Source organism: Argiope bruennichi, chromosome 3, assembly GCF_947563725.1.
Source record: "Argiope bruennichi chromosome 3, qqArgBrue1.1, whole genome shotgun sequence".
Classification (NCBI taxonomy): Eukaryota; Metazoa; Arthropoda; class Arachnida; order Araneae; family Araneidae; genus Argiope; species Argiope bruennichi.
In genome coordinates, this window is record NC_079153.1 from 29,693,785 (window position 1) to 29,709,601 (window position 15,817).

At 28.5% G+C, this 15,817-nt stretch overlaps 1 protein-coding gene across 1 annotated transcript; it reads left to right on the top strand.

The window, feature by feature from the left end:
- The first annotated feature begins 235 nt into the window (after positions 1-235).
- On the top strand, positions 236-14,950 carry LOC129963492 (cleavage stimulation factor subunit 1-like). The gene is made up of 13 exons (XM_056077905.1): positions 236-435; positions 521-648; positions 1,510-1,587; positions 2,712-2,804; positions 2,901-2,941; positions 4,336-4,458; positions 5,371-5,493; positions 5,781-5,856; positions 6,446-6,525; positions 6,635-6,790; positions 9,962-10,106; positions 13,110-13,190; positions 14,660-14,950. The coding sequence occupies exons 1-13, from the start codon at positions 371-373 to the stop codon at positions 14,773-14,775; spliced, it is 1,305 nt and encodes a 434-aa protein (XP_055933880.1). The 5' UTR covers positions 236-370; the 3' UTR covers positions 14,776-14,950.
- The last annotated feature ends 867 nt before the right edge of the window (positions 14,951-15,817 follow it).

The window sequence follows — 15,817 nt, forward strand, 5'->3', positions numbered from 1 at the left end:
GCTTCTATCGTTTTTCATTATTGACACTCTTTCCTACTTCACGGAACAAATAAAATAAATATGCCGGAACAAATAAAATGAATCATTTTTTCAGTTATTATCACAACCTTAAATTTAGAAGGAAACATCTTCCACCAACAAAATAAAGATTTGGAATAACATCTAAATCAACATTTTTCTATATGATTTTACATTCTGTCAACTACTGCAAAGAAATTGCTTCAAGATAAATAAAATATTGACCACGACCATAACTACGGTCATATTTGTTTATGTTTCGTGCGTTCGAGTGATTGTTTTTATTTTCTGAAGGCTTTTGGATTCTGTAGTGTGTTGAAATAGTAATATTTCCTGCAAAGTGTTTAGAAAAATGCCTAAGAACGAAGGTAATAAAGGTTACAAGGAAAGAGACCAATTGTATCGCTTGATAATCAGGTAATATTGTTTTCCTAATTATTATTCTGATATTAAATTTCACAACTCTTATATTAAAATTGCCATGGTTTTTTTTTTTCTTTAGCCAATTATTTTATGATGGGCACCAGACTTTGGCTGTTAGTTTATCTAATTTAATTAAATGTCAACCTCCGTGTCCACCTTCAGATCGACTTTTTAATCTTGTTGCTCTTGGAATCAGGACTGAACTGGGTAAGAAGACAGCTGTCTATGAATATATATATATATATGTCTTAAATTGTACTTTTAAAATTCTATAAACATTCAGCAATTATTCAATTATATAAACTTTTTCATAATTAATTTGAAAATTTAGATTTGATTTTAAACTCTTTTGTAATTTGTTTACTTCCGTACTTCAAGGTTGAATTTAGTATATTTACTGCATAAATTAGATTTTATGAGCTATTAGATATTTTTTATCATCACCATACTTCTTTAGGTGTTATTATTTTTATTTTTAAATTTTGTTTTGTTTTTTCTCCTTCTGTTTTTAAACATGAATTTGTTTGAATTTTAAGCTGATGTTTGTTTGAAATTTAATCTTTTTCCACTTTACTATGTATCCAGCAAGTGTTCTAATTTTTTAAAAATCATGATATTTACTTAACTATGTTGCTTATATATTATTGCATAAGTATACATGTTCATTAAATTTATGAGTTTTACTACTGAAAACGATATGAATATTTGTATAATAAATTGTATTTGTCTAATTTAGTATCGCTGGACTGCCATTTTTATTGATTAATTTGGGAAATAAAGTCATTGAAAAGTTATAACTAAATTATGTAATAAAAAATTGTATTTATGATATATATGCTTATATAGGTAATATAAAAAATCTATATATAATTTTAAAATTTTTTATCTGAGATGAACTTTAAACATTTGTTTTTAATCATTTATTTAAAGCTTAATTTATATCTTTGTGTTTGATGAACTTTCCCTGTGAAATCTTAAAATTATTTCCTCCATTAGAAGTACAAGTACTTCTAATGTGTTATATACTAAGATGCACTTGTAACATATTTGTTTTTCTTTTTTCCATAGACAACAAAGAACATGATGCTATGCGAGCAGATACAACAACTGTTGGTATTGGCATAGATCTGGAATATGAAACAGAGGGTATTTTTCTATGTTGTTTAATGCTTTCATTTTTTAATACTTCAAGTATATTTTTCATAAAAGATTTTATTAATGCAATCGGACCCCAGTTTAATAAATTCATTCAGACAAAAAAAAAATTTCACATTAAATCGGCAGTTATTCATAATATTGGAGTCCAAAACAAAACAAAAAAAAATATGTATTGATCTTAAATAATTTTTATAATCATTTACACAAAAATATCTATAATTAGAGATTCTCTATTTTTTATTCAGCATCTGATCTTTCTCTTATTAGTTGGAAATTTAAAAATATATACTGAGGAATGTTTGACACTTTCCTTGATTTCTGACTCTGAAAAGTTCTTTTTCGACTATATGGAAAGGAGAAGATACTGCATCAATTATATATTGCTGCATTAGATATGTTTTTGCAATTTCTAACAATGTAAAGCATCAGGAATGGTAGTAGCTTTAAAAGGAGTTTCATTATCAATTTCTGCATCAGAATTGCTATTTATTTGTTCCAAGAAATCAGCAGTCTCATTAATATCAATTGGACTGAGAGATATTTCGTCAATACAAATGACATAATTGTTCTTGGAGTACTTCTTTCCGCAGGACTTCTTTGAAAGGATCTTAAACATGATTTCTTTATCACTTTCCACTTATGAGCATGGAAATCTTACTTCCTGAAAGCACTTTTCAATTGTATTTTTAGAAACTTACAATTTCTAAAAATACAATTGAATTGTACGGGAGAGGGGAGTCTCTTCAATCAGGAAATTCATTAATTGAGGCCTGACTGTATTGGGTACATGAAAGTATATTTTCTAAGTTCTCTGCTATTAGCTTAAGTGTAACATAAAATTTACAACATTATTTCACTTTGTCAATTGTGTCACTGCTAAATATTATTCACCCTTAAATATTAAAAAATTAGACATCACAGTCCATTTATTCTTAACTATCTTAATAATATTTTTTTTAAAAAATTAAACATTTGGTGTATTTTTTATAGATGTTTTATTATATTCCATTGTAAAAAGTTTTTATTTAGACTATCAATTAAACCCTTGCATAAAAATGACTAGATTTTCCCCATGTATAATGTTTAATTTATGTATATTTTTTAATTGCAAGCTCCATCTTTGGCTCCTGAACCAGCTTTATATGAAACTTGTTATGTTACATCTCACAAAGCACAGTGTCGTGCTGGAGCATTTAGTGCTGATGGTAAGTAAAGGAATAGTTTATAAATTTTAGAAGTCAATTAATTATTTGTTTCTTAGTGGAGAATTTATTAAGTAAATTAAATAATTTTCTTTTTAGGCCAACTTGTTGCTACTGGTTCCTTTGACGCTTCTATCAAAGTAATTCTTTTTTCTATTTTTAGTATTATTATATCATTTGCATTATTCATATTTAATTTTATTATAAGAAATGAACATTTTTTCTTTTATCTCAACAAATTTTTGTTGATATTTTTTTCTTTCACAAAGGCTCTGTACAAGCTGTGCATATCTGTTAAAATGATCCTAAGAAGTCATAGCAAAATTTGGATTAGACTCTTAGAAAATATTTCAAATTATTAATCATGTTTTTGAAATCAATCCTTGATGACTTTAGTGATGTGAAGGTCTGTATTACCTTATGGAATATCTAATCAGTATCAGGATAATTAGTTATTCCTTGACTTCATATATAAGTATTGATAATCAAATAAACATGGATTGGATCAGATTACTTCCTGTTGATCTAAATGAGAATATATCTCAATATAAATCCCCATTCCCATGGCCCGTTGCCTTTATGGATATGAACATAAATCTGTCATCTGACCTACTGTAGGACCACTCTCACCTGCAGATGCCAATCAGGAGCTTTCTGCAAACAGTTGGTAAAATGAACAGACATCAAAGAGACTTGGATAACCACAAATGAAGAGAAATAGGGCAAAATGCGCTGGGCACAAGGAACACACACTTGCCATGGGAACGGGGCTTAAGAGTATGTATACACGTAGATTAACATTAGCAATCAAGAATGTATAGCTATTTAGACCTTTTGCATTTAAAAATATTTTCTACCCATGAATTCAACCAAGATGAAATAATAAATTGTTTATTTATACTAATGTAAAAGTTTTAGGTAATTTTACTGAAAAATATATGTAGACTTTGGTATTTTTATGAGATATTCTCTCCCCCTCCCCCCCCCCACCTCTTATACACAAAAGCTTTTTCTGAACTACTTCTTGTGTATCAGTTCTGTAAACTCACCAATTCTACTTTGACTGTGAAATCATTTATAGTTGTCCAGCAACTTTCATTGACTGAGTTCATCTTTGCCCTCAATAATTTGCATTGCTCTTAGATTTATCTCCTACTTCACAAATGAATGCGCAATTGCTGTGTGTAGAAAGATATATATATTTTTAAATTCCTGTATGGTATGAGTAATCATACATTTTTTTCAAAATCTGTTTAACTATTTCCTTTCCACATTACAATATATTAAAATTAATATGTTTGAAGAAAAGCCAACTTATCTTTTTATTCATGCACATTGCACTTCATTTTGACTGTTGCTTGACTTCATGATACATGTGTGACCTGTAAAAATGCTTTATGATTCTTATAGCTCTTGTATATTACTAAATTGAATTTAAATTTCATACAAAATCTTTTCAAAATTTCTCATCGACTATAAAATTCTAATTTGCTCCTTTTTAGTTTTTTTTTTTTTTAAATTCTCCTTTTTGCAGATTTTAGATGTTGATCGTATGCTTGCAAAAAGTGCAACACCAGCTGATGTTGCTGCACAAGAAACTACACAGCAAAATATGGAAACTCACCCAGTTATACGAACTTTATATGATCATCTTGAGGTAAGCGAGTCTTTTATGGCATCTTAAAATTAGAAACATATAATAATGATTATATAGAGAAATAAGCTAGAGTTCTAGTTTTTAGTTATAGTATTTGCATAACAATTATTATTCTTCCTGTTTTATTTACATTATTTACAATTATTTACTCTTCCTAACAGTAAAAATTAATATGTATTCTATATGATTTTGAAATTAATAAAAAGTTTTATAACTGTACAATTTGAATGTAAGCCTAGTTTTATTTTCATCGCTTGTTTGAATTTGTTTATTATTATCAATAATAATGTTGCTCTAGTTTTTTAGAAGTAATGGATAAAATTATTATTTTTTCTTTTTTTATTAAAGATGTAGAATCATTATAAATTATCAAAATAAATTGTTTTAGTCATTTTTACTTTCTATGAAACAATTTAGAATGAAAAGCTTTTTTTATTAATATGTCTTTAGTTTTTTGAAAATTATGGTTGAAGTTATTTTTCTGCTTTTTTTTTTTAGTGAGAGTGCATAATTAATTTAAATTCACAAAATAATCATTTTAGTCTTTTTCTTTGTGTGTATGTGTGTTATTTGTTTGTTTGAATCATTTTACTAAAAACTGAAAAAACATGAAAAGATAACTTAATCATTTTTCAGCTTTCAAATCATAAAGGGAAAATTTTCTTAAAATTTATCTTTGACGAAGGTGATTTACTCCAAAACATAAAATAATTTTTTTATTGTGTAATATTTTCCATTGAAATTATTTTTTAAACAAACTTTTAATTTATTTTGAATATACAATATGATAAAATTTACGTTTTGAATTTAAAATTGTACATTTTTAAAAAATTGAAGCAAGTTTATGCGAATCATATTTTTAACTGTCTTACTTTTCAATTATATATTTATTTTCTTTTTATAATTCAATAGGAGGTTACCTGCTTAGAATTCCATCCTACAGAACAAATTCTAGTCTCTGGGAGTAGAGATTACACTATTAAATTTTTTGATTACTCAAAACCATCTGTGAAACGTGCCTTTAGAACCATTCACGTAAGTACCTAATTGTATAATTGTATTGTTTCTGATAATATACTTAATCAGGACATTTTTTATTATCAATTAATAGGCAATGTGTAGTCCCAATGACTAACAAGATAGTGAGCTCATTGCCTTTCCAATCTTTTATTTATTGTATAGTTTTGCATTGTTATTTTTTATTTTAATTATATTACTTAATTCTGTTTTGTAAAAAGTGAAAACTTTTAAAATTATTATTGAATGATGTTTTCACCAAAGGTTTTTCCTGTTAATTTTATTTCTCTTGATATTTTAAATAGGAAGCCCATGTTGTAAGATGTTTATCTTTGCATCCATCTGGTGATTATATTTTAGTAGGAACACAGCATCCGGTTCGTAAGTATAATTTTGTTTTTATCTGTTAATAACCAGTTTCCTGAATATAGGAAGGTTATGTTTCACTTCTATGGCTAAAACATAGTTATGCATGCTATTGTTTATTTTTTTGCATTTTCTAAAAAGTCCATATGTTTTCCCAAATAATTTTTGACTGATATATACCATCCCATTAGCCAAGTTTTGAAATTGAAAGTGTTGCCACTTTGAAATATTTGTTACTTACTTTATTTATTTAGATTGTTCAGGAGAAATTAATAAGAAACCTTTATTTTTTATATTTTACTGTATTTAAAATATCTTCTAAACATTTAAAACTTTTTTTTTATTTGTATAAAAAAATTGATATTTTTACTGATTTTTTAAATACTTTTTTTAATTTAAATCAAAAATGTCTTTGGAAAGTTTAATTTTATTTTATAGTTATATCAATTTTGAATGAAGTTAATATGGGCTGAATTAAGATAAAACTTTGGAAATTAATTTAAGTTTATATTAGACTTTAAAATATCATTACATATATATCCTAAAAATATTGATAGTATCCATCAATCTTTTAAAAAAATAATAATGTTGCTTTTATTTTTAGTTCGTTTATATGATGTACGAACTAGTCAGTGTTTTGTTAGTGACCAGCCTGATGATCAACATAAAGCACCTGTAACAATGGTAAATATGGTTACTCTTAAGACTTTTATTATGTCATTTCTTATTTCTGTGATATAGTTTATATTATTCACAATATATTTTATCAAGATAAAATTATTTCTATTAATAGGTCAGATATAGCCCAAATGCAAACATGTATGCTACATGTTCAAAAGATGGTGATGTCAAATTATGGGATGGTGTGAGTAATAGGTGCTTCAATACTTTTCCAGGTGCTCATGATGGATCTGAAATATGTTCTGTTCAGTTTTCTCGGAATTCTAAAGTAAGCATATATTCTTGATATATTTACCATTTATAGTATTATGTATTAACTGTATATTGGTATTAAAGTAACTTTAATTACTTAAAATATATTTGGACATATTTTTGAATTGCAAACAGGAATAGAAAATTATTCTGTTTTGGGGGAAGAAAATAAATATATTTAATATTTTATGTAAAAATCAAACTGTGATATAATTGCTCTCATTTATATATTTATAATGCTTGATGGTATGCTTGATGAAGCCCTCATGCAAGTTGAGAAAAGACTTCCTTCAGCAAGGATTCTTTTCAAAGACCTCTCTAAACTTTTCCCGTCTGTAGTTTTGAACCAAGTAACAAGAGCAACATTTTCCAAACTACCATTTCAACACTTGACTGGAGAAAAACTATCAGTAATTGAAGATCAATATCGAAAATTACCTTTTGTTAATTGGGGAGAAGAAGTTTTCAACAAAGAATTACCCCTTGATAATGAGCAATTTTGGCAGAGTGTGCTGCAGCATCCTCACCTTAAGGAACTTTCACATTTTGCTCTAAATTGCTTGATAACGCCAATTAGTAATGCCACTGTAGAAAGGGTGTTCTCTCTTCTAACCTGCGTGAAGACGAAGGCAAGAAATAGAATGAAACTCTCTCTTTTGGAAGCTATTATTAGAATAAGAACGGAATTCTTATTATCAAATAAATGTGATAAGAACTTTCTGCAATCTGATGCAATGATCAAAAATATTAGATCTGATGCCCTATATGCCACAAATCCCTCAACTTCTAGCACCAGTGAAGAGGAAAATTTATCAGATGATGAACTGTTTATGTAACAAATGTGATAAAATGCTTTTTATACGGTTTTACATATTAAAAATTTCAACATATTATTTTGCCTTCTTTTTGTTATTTTATAAATTGTTTGGCTACTTTTTTGGCTCTTTTTTTGTTGTTTTACAAAATGTTTGGCTTTTTTCTTCTACAATTTGGCTTCAGAATATGATTTAGATCTGGCAACCCTGGTTCGAAGCAACTTTTCAGTTCGATAAATCGGTCAGGTTGTTTAGGTACGTTTACCAGCCATCTTTTTATGCAATTAATTCTAGCACCACTGTCCATCAACGTCTTAATCGGTGTTTCATAAATAACAAGATTAGCGAATTCCAAATCTTGAAATAGCTCGCCTTTCGAAAACTTTTTCTTCTGAGCGCCAATTTGATGTATGACTGATGATTCCGTAACGTTTTCTCGCTGTCTTATTTCGTTTGATTTAAAGCGTTTATCGCAAAACTTTGCGAAATGGGAAGTCTATCCGCAAATGAAACAACCGGATTTTTTTTCGGAATGCCTAAAGTTATTATGATTAGGTTCACGGTACTTTGATTTTGACTGATTTATTTGATTTGATTTTGACCGATTTATTTGCCGATTTTGCCAACTTGCAGGGCCTGAATATGGTACTTTCGTTTCGTGCAACGATTTTTCTTTAGAGGGCGCACTCTTTTGCGAGCTTTAACGGCTCACACCACGAATCTGATTGACGAATAGCAATATGGGCGACAGTATCTTTATCTAGGGATTCGAATATTTTATCAGAAATAATCAAATCGCAAAGCGATTTAAACTGGCTGACATTTCGCTGTTTTGGATAATACTCAAAATTAGATCTTATGCTTGTTTGAAATTGAATATGTGTTTCATCGGACTTTCGTTTTGCAAACACGCCTGTGGAGAAAGTTGGAATTCACGCAAAATCAGAGATTTTAATTTCTTATAATCCTGTAACTCCTCTTCGCCAATATACAGCAGCGCATTATTGGCTTATTCTTCAAGAATTGCAATCAATATTTCGGATTTCATATTTTCCGCAACATTTTTTGTTTTAAATGCTCGTTCGAGCGATTTGAAAAATAATGCGAAATTCTCTGGTTTTGAAGGAACTGCCAGTGCTAAAGTTTTAACCGATTTTATCAAGCTTTCCAGGTCTAGGAGGTCATTTGGCTCTGACTCCGACCTTCCATTTCGCGCGTTTTGAAGTTCAAATTCTGTTTGAATTCTACTAAGTTTAATTTTCTCTAACTCAACTAAATTATTTTCGCGCAGTCTTTCTTCCTTAATTTTCTCTTTTTTCTCCTCCATTACAGTATTTAGTAAATCTTTCACGTACTCAGAATCATTTTTATAAGTGTCACAGTTTTCTATTAGCGCTTTGAGTGTTGATATAGTGACAGATTCCGGCATCTCAATGTTTAATTCCTGGGCCAAATTAAAAAGATCTTCTTTCTTTGCTTTGTTTAAATTAGCCATGCTTAGAAATGAAAAGTTCCCACCCTTGTATTAATCGCTTGACCCCAACACGATCCTTTTAAATAGGCAATCCAATTTTGGAAGATAATCTTCTCCAAGTTGCGGCACTCATTGCCGTTTGTTCCAAGTAAATCTTCGGCTTTTTTAAGCCCACAATAATAAATTTTACGTTTTTCTCAGCTCACCAATTAGTTTCGGTTTCGATCTCGACCGAATCCCCAAGTTGTGGGAGCGAAGGTATACATCCTTCGAAAAAATTCACTACGAAACGGTGTCTAGGGTTAAATATAGGTTCTATTACACATATTTACAACTTTCGGTACATATTACAACGTGGGCACCTCATCATGCTGCCACGGTCCACAGTCATTTTCCCAGAATAGTCCAGCACCCGCACACTCTAGTCTCATTTAATCTACCAGCATTAGGGTTCTCACTGGCGCCTTCTGCACCATCTCATGGAAACTGTCACCTTCTTCCCCTCCCATATATATATATATACAATATAATATAATTTTTTTGATTGTTCATATTTTAAAAATATTTCAAAAACAAATATTATTTTTTATCCACCAAATAATAAATTTGAAAGTATGTCAGCTTTATGTTTTCAAAAAGTAAATTGAAAAATTATTATTGTATGAAAATGAAGTTATTCATAAGTCATGTTAAATATTTGCATTAGATTGTATTTTTTTTAAGAATTAAATTTTTTATAAGAAATTATCTTTAAACATCATAAAAATGGATGTTTTTGTGTGTATCAGATATATAACATTAACGAGATTAGGAACTACTTGATTACATATGAAGTCCATTAGTCAATTTCTTTCCTTTATTATTTCTTATAAAACTATTAAAAACAAAAAAATTTTAGTATCTTCTAACTAGTGGAAAGGATTCCATGGTTCGATTATGGGAATTATCTATGGCCAGATGTCTTATACAGTATACTGGTGCAGGTTCCACAGGAAAGCAGATTCATCGAAGTCAGGCTGTTTTTAACCATACCGAAGATTATGGTATGATAATTTCTACTAGTTCTTATTTTATAACCTTTTATAAGTAGCATTATCTTGATTAACATTAGTAAGTCTAATAATGGAATAATTAAGAAGAAGTAATAATTTTGATATGGATTAACTTTTATGAATCAAACATTTTAATTTTAAATTCTTCATTTACCACTTAAAAGTGGCCTCCATGATTACAGCTCGTGTAATTTCTTTACCACTCAGGATTCAAATCTAATATGGCAGTCTTTCCACGGCAATCCTCCTCCCCCTTTCTGTAACAAGTCAATATGCATTTCCACACTTCTAAATAATTTTGAAATGCCAAAACACCCCTTAACCGGATTTTGGATTCGTCATTTTGATTTTTTTTCGATAATGAAATAAATTACTTTTATATTTTTCCTTGATTTATTATCAAGGTAATACAAGAAAGTTGAAATGAATCGTAATTTCTTTTTTTTATATATATAAATATTTACTCTGTTTTAAAATTATTTTAATATATAACCACCAAAAATATTTTGAAATAATTTTCATTGATTTTTTTTTTTTATGAAAATGAAATTAAGTATTACTTTATAGTTATTTTAATCTTGGTATTTTTATCATAATTAAAAAAAAGGATTTTCTGTTATTATTTCATGTTAAAAGGTTAATAAAATTTGCTGCCATTTAATCTTAATTATAAAAATTATAAAAACTGTGACAGAAAAAAACAAAAATCTATCTGTATGCTCCTTTATAGTTTTCATAAATATATTTATCCATCAGTTGTAAACAATTTAAATAACTAAAATTAAATAGTACATTTTTTTAAAAGAAGATAAATATGTTCTCTGTATTAAATAGAAATTTAGTGTTGAACATGGATGCCATTTATAAGGAAGCTAAAAATATACTTGAAGAAATTAAAACTTTTTATTTAGTTGGTAAAGGAAACTTAAATTAGTAGAACTAGATTAAATTAATAGAATAAATTACTTATATGTTCCTCATAATAAGTAAAATATACTGATATACTAAGTTTTTTTTTTTTTTTTTTAATTCTAAATATTTATTAAACAATGCGTTTCAGATGCATTTGCATATTCATATAGAGCTTTAGAATTTTGTGGAAGAATTTTTTAGAATTCCTCAATCTTCTGTAATCACCACTTGGTCTTAATGAGCTATCCTTCTTATTGACCAAATGTAAATGACTAGCCCATTGAGATTTGGATGGTCGTATTATGTCATTGTCCAACATGAACTGGAATTCCTGCTTGGCTAAGTGAAGTTTATCAGGAGCTAATTGTCTAGCCCTGGAATAGACTGGTTGTCCTGTAGTTATGATATGACGTTTAACATTATGTTTAATGGTTCTGTTTACTAGATTAGGCTTTGTTAGGTCAGGATATAAATTTAATAATGCAAAATATTTTGATGTCTTATTAATGGTGCTCAAATAAAATTTTCTTGAATGGCAGTAATTTCCCCTTTCGTTGAAAGGTTTGTTACACCATCAATTAATTTTTTGTTATATAAATCAATTAACAGATGGAATTTATTCAAAAAATCTGCACCTATAATGCCTTTAGATACTTTTGCAATCACAAATGGCCATTGGAATGGCAGCCTTAAGCCTAAATCTAGAGTTAATATCTTATGCCATATGTTGGTATCTCAATTTCATTGGCAGCATACAATTTGTAATCAGAAATTTTGGATTCACCCGTTTTAGGGAGAATAATGGACACATCAGCCCCACTATCCACTAGGAACTGGCAGCCCGTTTTTTGTCTCTGACAAATAGACCGGATTTGCGGCCAAGTAAAATTTCGGCAGAAGGACTTGCCGCGGCGTCTACTGCTGTGATTGTTTCCCGCCTCGTTCCAGCTACATGATTGTACACACTTTTCTGGTCGGCACTTTTTCCCGAACTTAAAATGGAAATAGCAGAATTTGCCTTAAGATTCATAACGCCGCCTACTCCTGCTCCGATTTTTTGGAACGGTTTAGGGAACCGCGATCGCCGTTCCATTCTCATGCTGGCAATCTGGTTTTCCAGCGAAGTTATTTTTGCCAAAAGTTTCTCAACATGTGATGAATCTACAGCTAACTGTTCTCCTCTGAGTGACATTTCAACAATCTTGTCAGCCATCGTCGCGAGCTTGTCCAGGGATTCATCACTGACAATCACAATGCTTTTCATAGATTCGGGCATTTTTTCGAGCCACAGCGTTCTCTTTCTGTAATGTCCGGTTCTCCTAAGGATTTCATTTTCTGTAGAAGTTGGCTGGGCGTCAAATCGCCTAATTCCAGGCCAGTGATCAGTCGTTTAATTCGTTTTCTTTCGCTTTCTTTGAAAATGTTCAGGAGTCCTTCTTTCGCTGTAGAGTATTTTTCAGCAGAATTACTGGAAATAATGTCCCAGATATTTTCCAAGAAATGTGGTTCCAACTTCGCTACTAAGTAGTTGAATTTAGTCTTCTGAAGTTATTTTACAAATTTGGAATTGTGCTTCCACCTGGTAAAACCAAATTTTAGGTTGATCCGTCCAAAACGGGGGTATTTTTATGCTGACCGCACTCGCTTCCATTGGTGCAGGAGTATTAGGCATTGCGCATTGATGTTCAGTCTAAGAAAACAAATAAGTTCACTGAAGTCCAAGGTCACCAATAGCTAAGAGACGTTACTGCCATGCTGAAATAGTTACTATTGAGATGCAATAACTTAATTGAAAGAATCAATATACATTAGAATAAAAATAATTTCCACCACTATTTCTTAGCGAAATTCCAAGTTGTTTATTTGGTAAATTGCTGACTCCGATGTTTTACAGGTTGCCCCAGCTACGCCAGAAAATCTGCGCACTAGCACGTTTTTCACAACAAATCGGGTTATATTTACAGTTAACAGCCAAAAATATTATTGCAATGAGTTAACGAAAAATATTTAAAAATTACAACAATGCTTTAAAAACTTATAATATATGCTGTAAAAATTAATAATTATTATTTGCTGTTACAGTTCTTTTCCCGGATGAAAAAACAACTAGTCTCTGTAGTTGGGATGCAAGAAATGCTGAAAGACAGCGATTATTATCTCTTGGTAAGATTATGATATTTTAATAATGTTTCAAAAAGTATGTGTGTGAGGAGATGCTTTTCTTCATCATTTTGTGTATTTTTAGAAAAACAGCTATTGAATGACTGATACATTTTTATGAAAATTCCTTTTATAAATGTAAATTAGAAGAAATGTCAAATGCAATTAGTATAATATATATATGTCTAAATTAACTATTTCCCAAGAATGCAATATGTTTCTTTAATTATAGATAAAAGAATGTACTGTTATTTCTAATTGTCTTTTGCATCAAAATATCAAAAATTTGTAACTCATTTTGCAAATATTTTAAAATTATTTAAAATTAAAAGTTTGGCTCTCAGATGATTAAAAAATAGAATTTTAATCTAAATTAATTATTCTTTGTTAATTAAAATCAAAATGTAGTGTTTTATTTCCTAATACTTGTTTAGAATTTTTACTGCAAAGTGCTAACAAATACATTCAAAGAAATAGAGCTTTTTAAAGTTTTATAACTATTTAATTCTTTATTTCCAGGCATTGTACTATTTAATTTGGGTATATATTTATTTTCCTTACGTGCTTACTCATAAGCTTGTGAAATTATTTAATTTTTCACAATTTTTTTCGTTTTATTTTATTTATTTTGTGCAATATTTATTAAATAGATTTTGTATGTTTCTGCATACATCTAAGGATTGAAGATAAATATGTATTAAAACATTTTAATTCCAAAATTTTGATTTTGACTAGAAATAGTTTGCTAATTAAGGTATACTATTCATTATTATTTAATAAATAATAATAGCCATAAATTGTACTGTATGAGTAAACAAAAATAATTTCTTTTAAAGGAAATGCATTTTGATCTTTTACAATTTTATTTCTCCTTATCAGAAATTTTAATTCCAAAATTTTAGTTTTGATTATAAATAATTTGCTAATTAAGATATTAGCAAATTATTTAAATAGCAAAATAAATAAATAAATAATACAGATTCATGTAGATAGAGAAGGAAATATAACTTATTTCCCATTTTCATAATTCTTTTTCCTTCATTTAAATGTCTACTCATTGGTTTATTATTTAGAAACATTCACTTATCAGTTTGCTTTCTTGTACTTTGTGTTATTACTTGCGTAAAAAGTATATTTAATGAATAATGGTATTCCCAATGGAAATCCTCTTTCTATGGAAAATGCAATAGCTGTTATTCTGTTTTATTAAAGATACTGAATTAGAGAGATGTTACAATAATGTATGTTTTTAACTGAATTTACTTGGAAATTACCATTCAGAAATCTTTATATGATTAATTATGTATGTTACACTACTTTTTGTTTTCATGTAAAGTAGTTGTTTTAATTGTCTGTGAAATCTCATAACCTTTATTTTCATGTTTTCCTATCAAGTATATAAGCTAAGACATTTTTTAAAAAATGTTATTGTTAAGAAAACATTTAAAAAAAATAATTTTATTTAATTTTAGGACACAACAATACTGTTCGTTATATTGTTCATTCACCAACTGGACCTTCATTTGTAACTTGCAGTGATGATTTCCGAGCACGATTTTGGCATAGACGAACAGAATCAGCAGAATAGTTGCCATTACTCATTTTTTCTATTTTTTTATGTCATTTTTAGGCCATTTAATAAAACTTCATAAAGTTTTTGCTGTATATTTGGCACATTGTTTACTATCCATGAATGTTGATCACTCATAATTGAAGCTTTTTTGTATGACAATTAAGTAAATAAACCTCAATATGTCTTGTAATTTGTGTCTCATTTTTATGATTTTGTGCATGTTTGTTTTTAAAAGTATGCATATCTATTCAAGCCATGAGGAATGTTTAGATATAGGATCCCAAACAGATATATTTCATTTATTTATTTTGATTTTTTTTTAAGCTTCTGAAAATAATTTCAAAAAAGGATTTTGAATAAAATAGCTATTTTTTTAAAAATCTGTGAAGTCCTTTGAATTTAAATAAAAAGTTTTAACTTTCTGAGCTTGCATAAAAAAATATATATGAACTTTGTTTATTTATTTATTTGTTTGTATAAGTTTTTAATATAAGCTAAATATTTCAAATTATTTGTGAATTTTTAATTTTCAGATCTTAAATGCATAATGAAACTTATTAATTACAATATCATGAATTAAGTAGTTTTCATGTGCCAGATCTCTCCTATAGTGTGTAAATTTTTTTTATTGCTTCTTCAGTTGATTTATCTAGAGTTAATGGAGACTCCAAAATATCAACTTTGGAAACAATTATCATAAAGCTGAATTTTACCCTTTTGATAGAACATTACTAAAAGTATTTTTTACATCCCCCCCTCCCTTCAAAGGTTCAGATTGCCACCATTTACAAAACAGCTCAATTATGTGTTAATTATCTCTGTAATTAATGTTTGGATCAAGGTTTTTTTTTTTTTTTTTTTTTTTCACTTGGTTATTAAACGGACTACAAGAAATATTCTCTTCATATCTATGTTCCTCATAAATATAGAATTTATGTGCAGAAGACATTTATATAAAAATAAATTCAAGTAATTAAATTGTATAATAATTAATATATAATAATTAGCTATGGGCTCAAAATGTCAGTACTATGGACTGAATGATGGAAGGTTATTC

Coding starts and splice junctions, on each gene's coding strand:
- LOC129963492 (XM_056077905.1), top strand. CDS start 371: ATGCCTAAGAACGAAGGTAATAAAGGTTACAAGGAAAGAGACCAATTG. Junction 2,805..2,900: donor TGGAGCATTTAGTGCTGATG/GTAAGTAAAGGA, acceptor TTTTCTTTTTAG/GCCAACTTGTTGCTACTGGT. Junction 13,191..14,659: donor ACAGCGATTATTATCTCTTG/GTAAGATTATGA, acceptor ATTTAATTTTAG/GACACAACAATACTGTTCGT.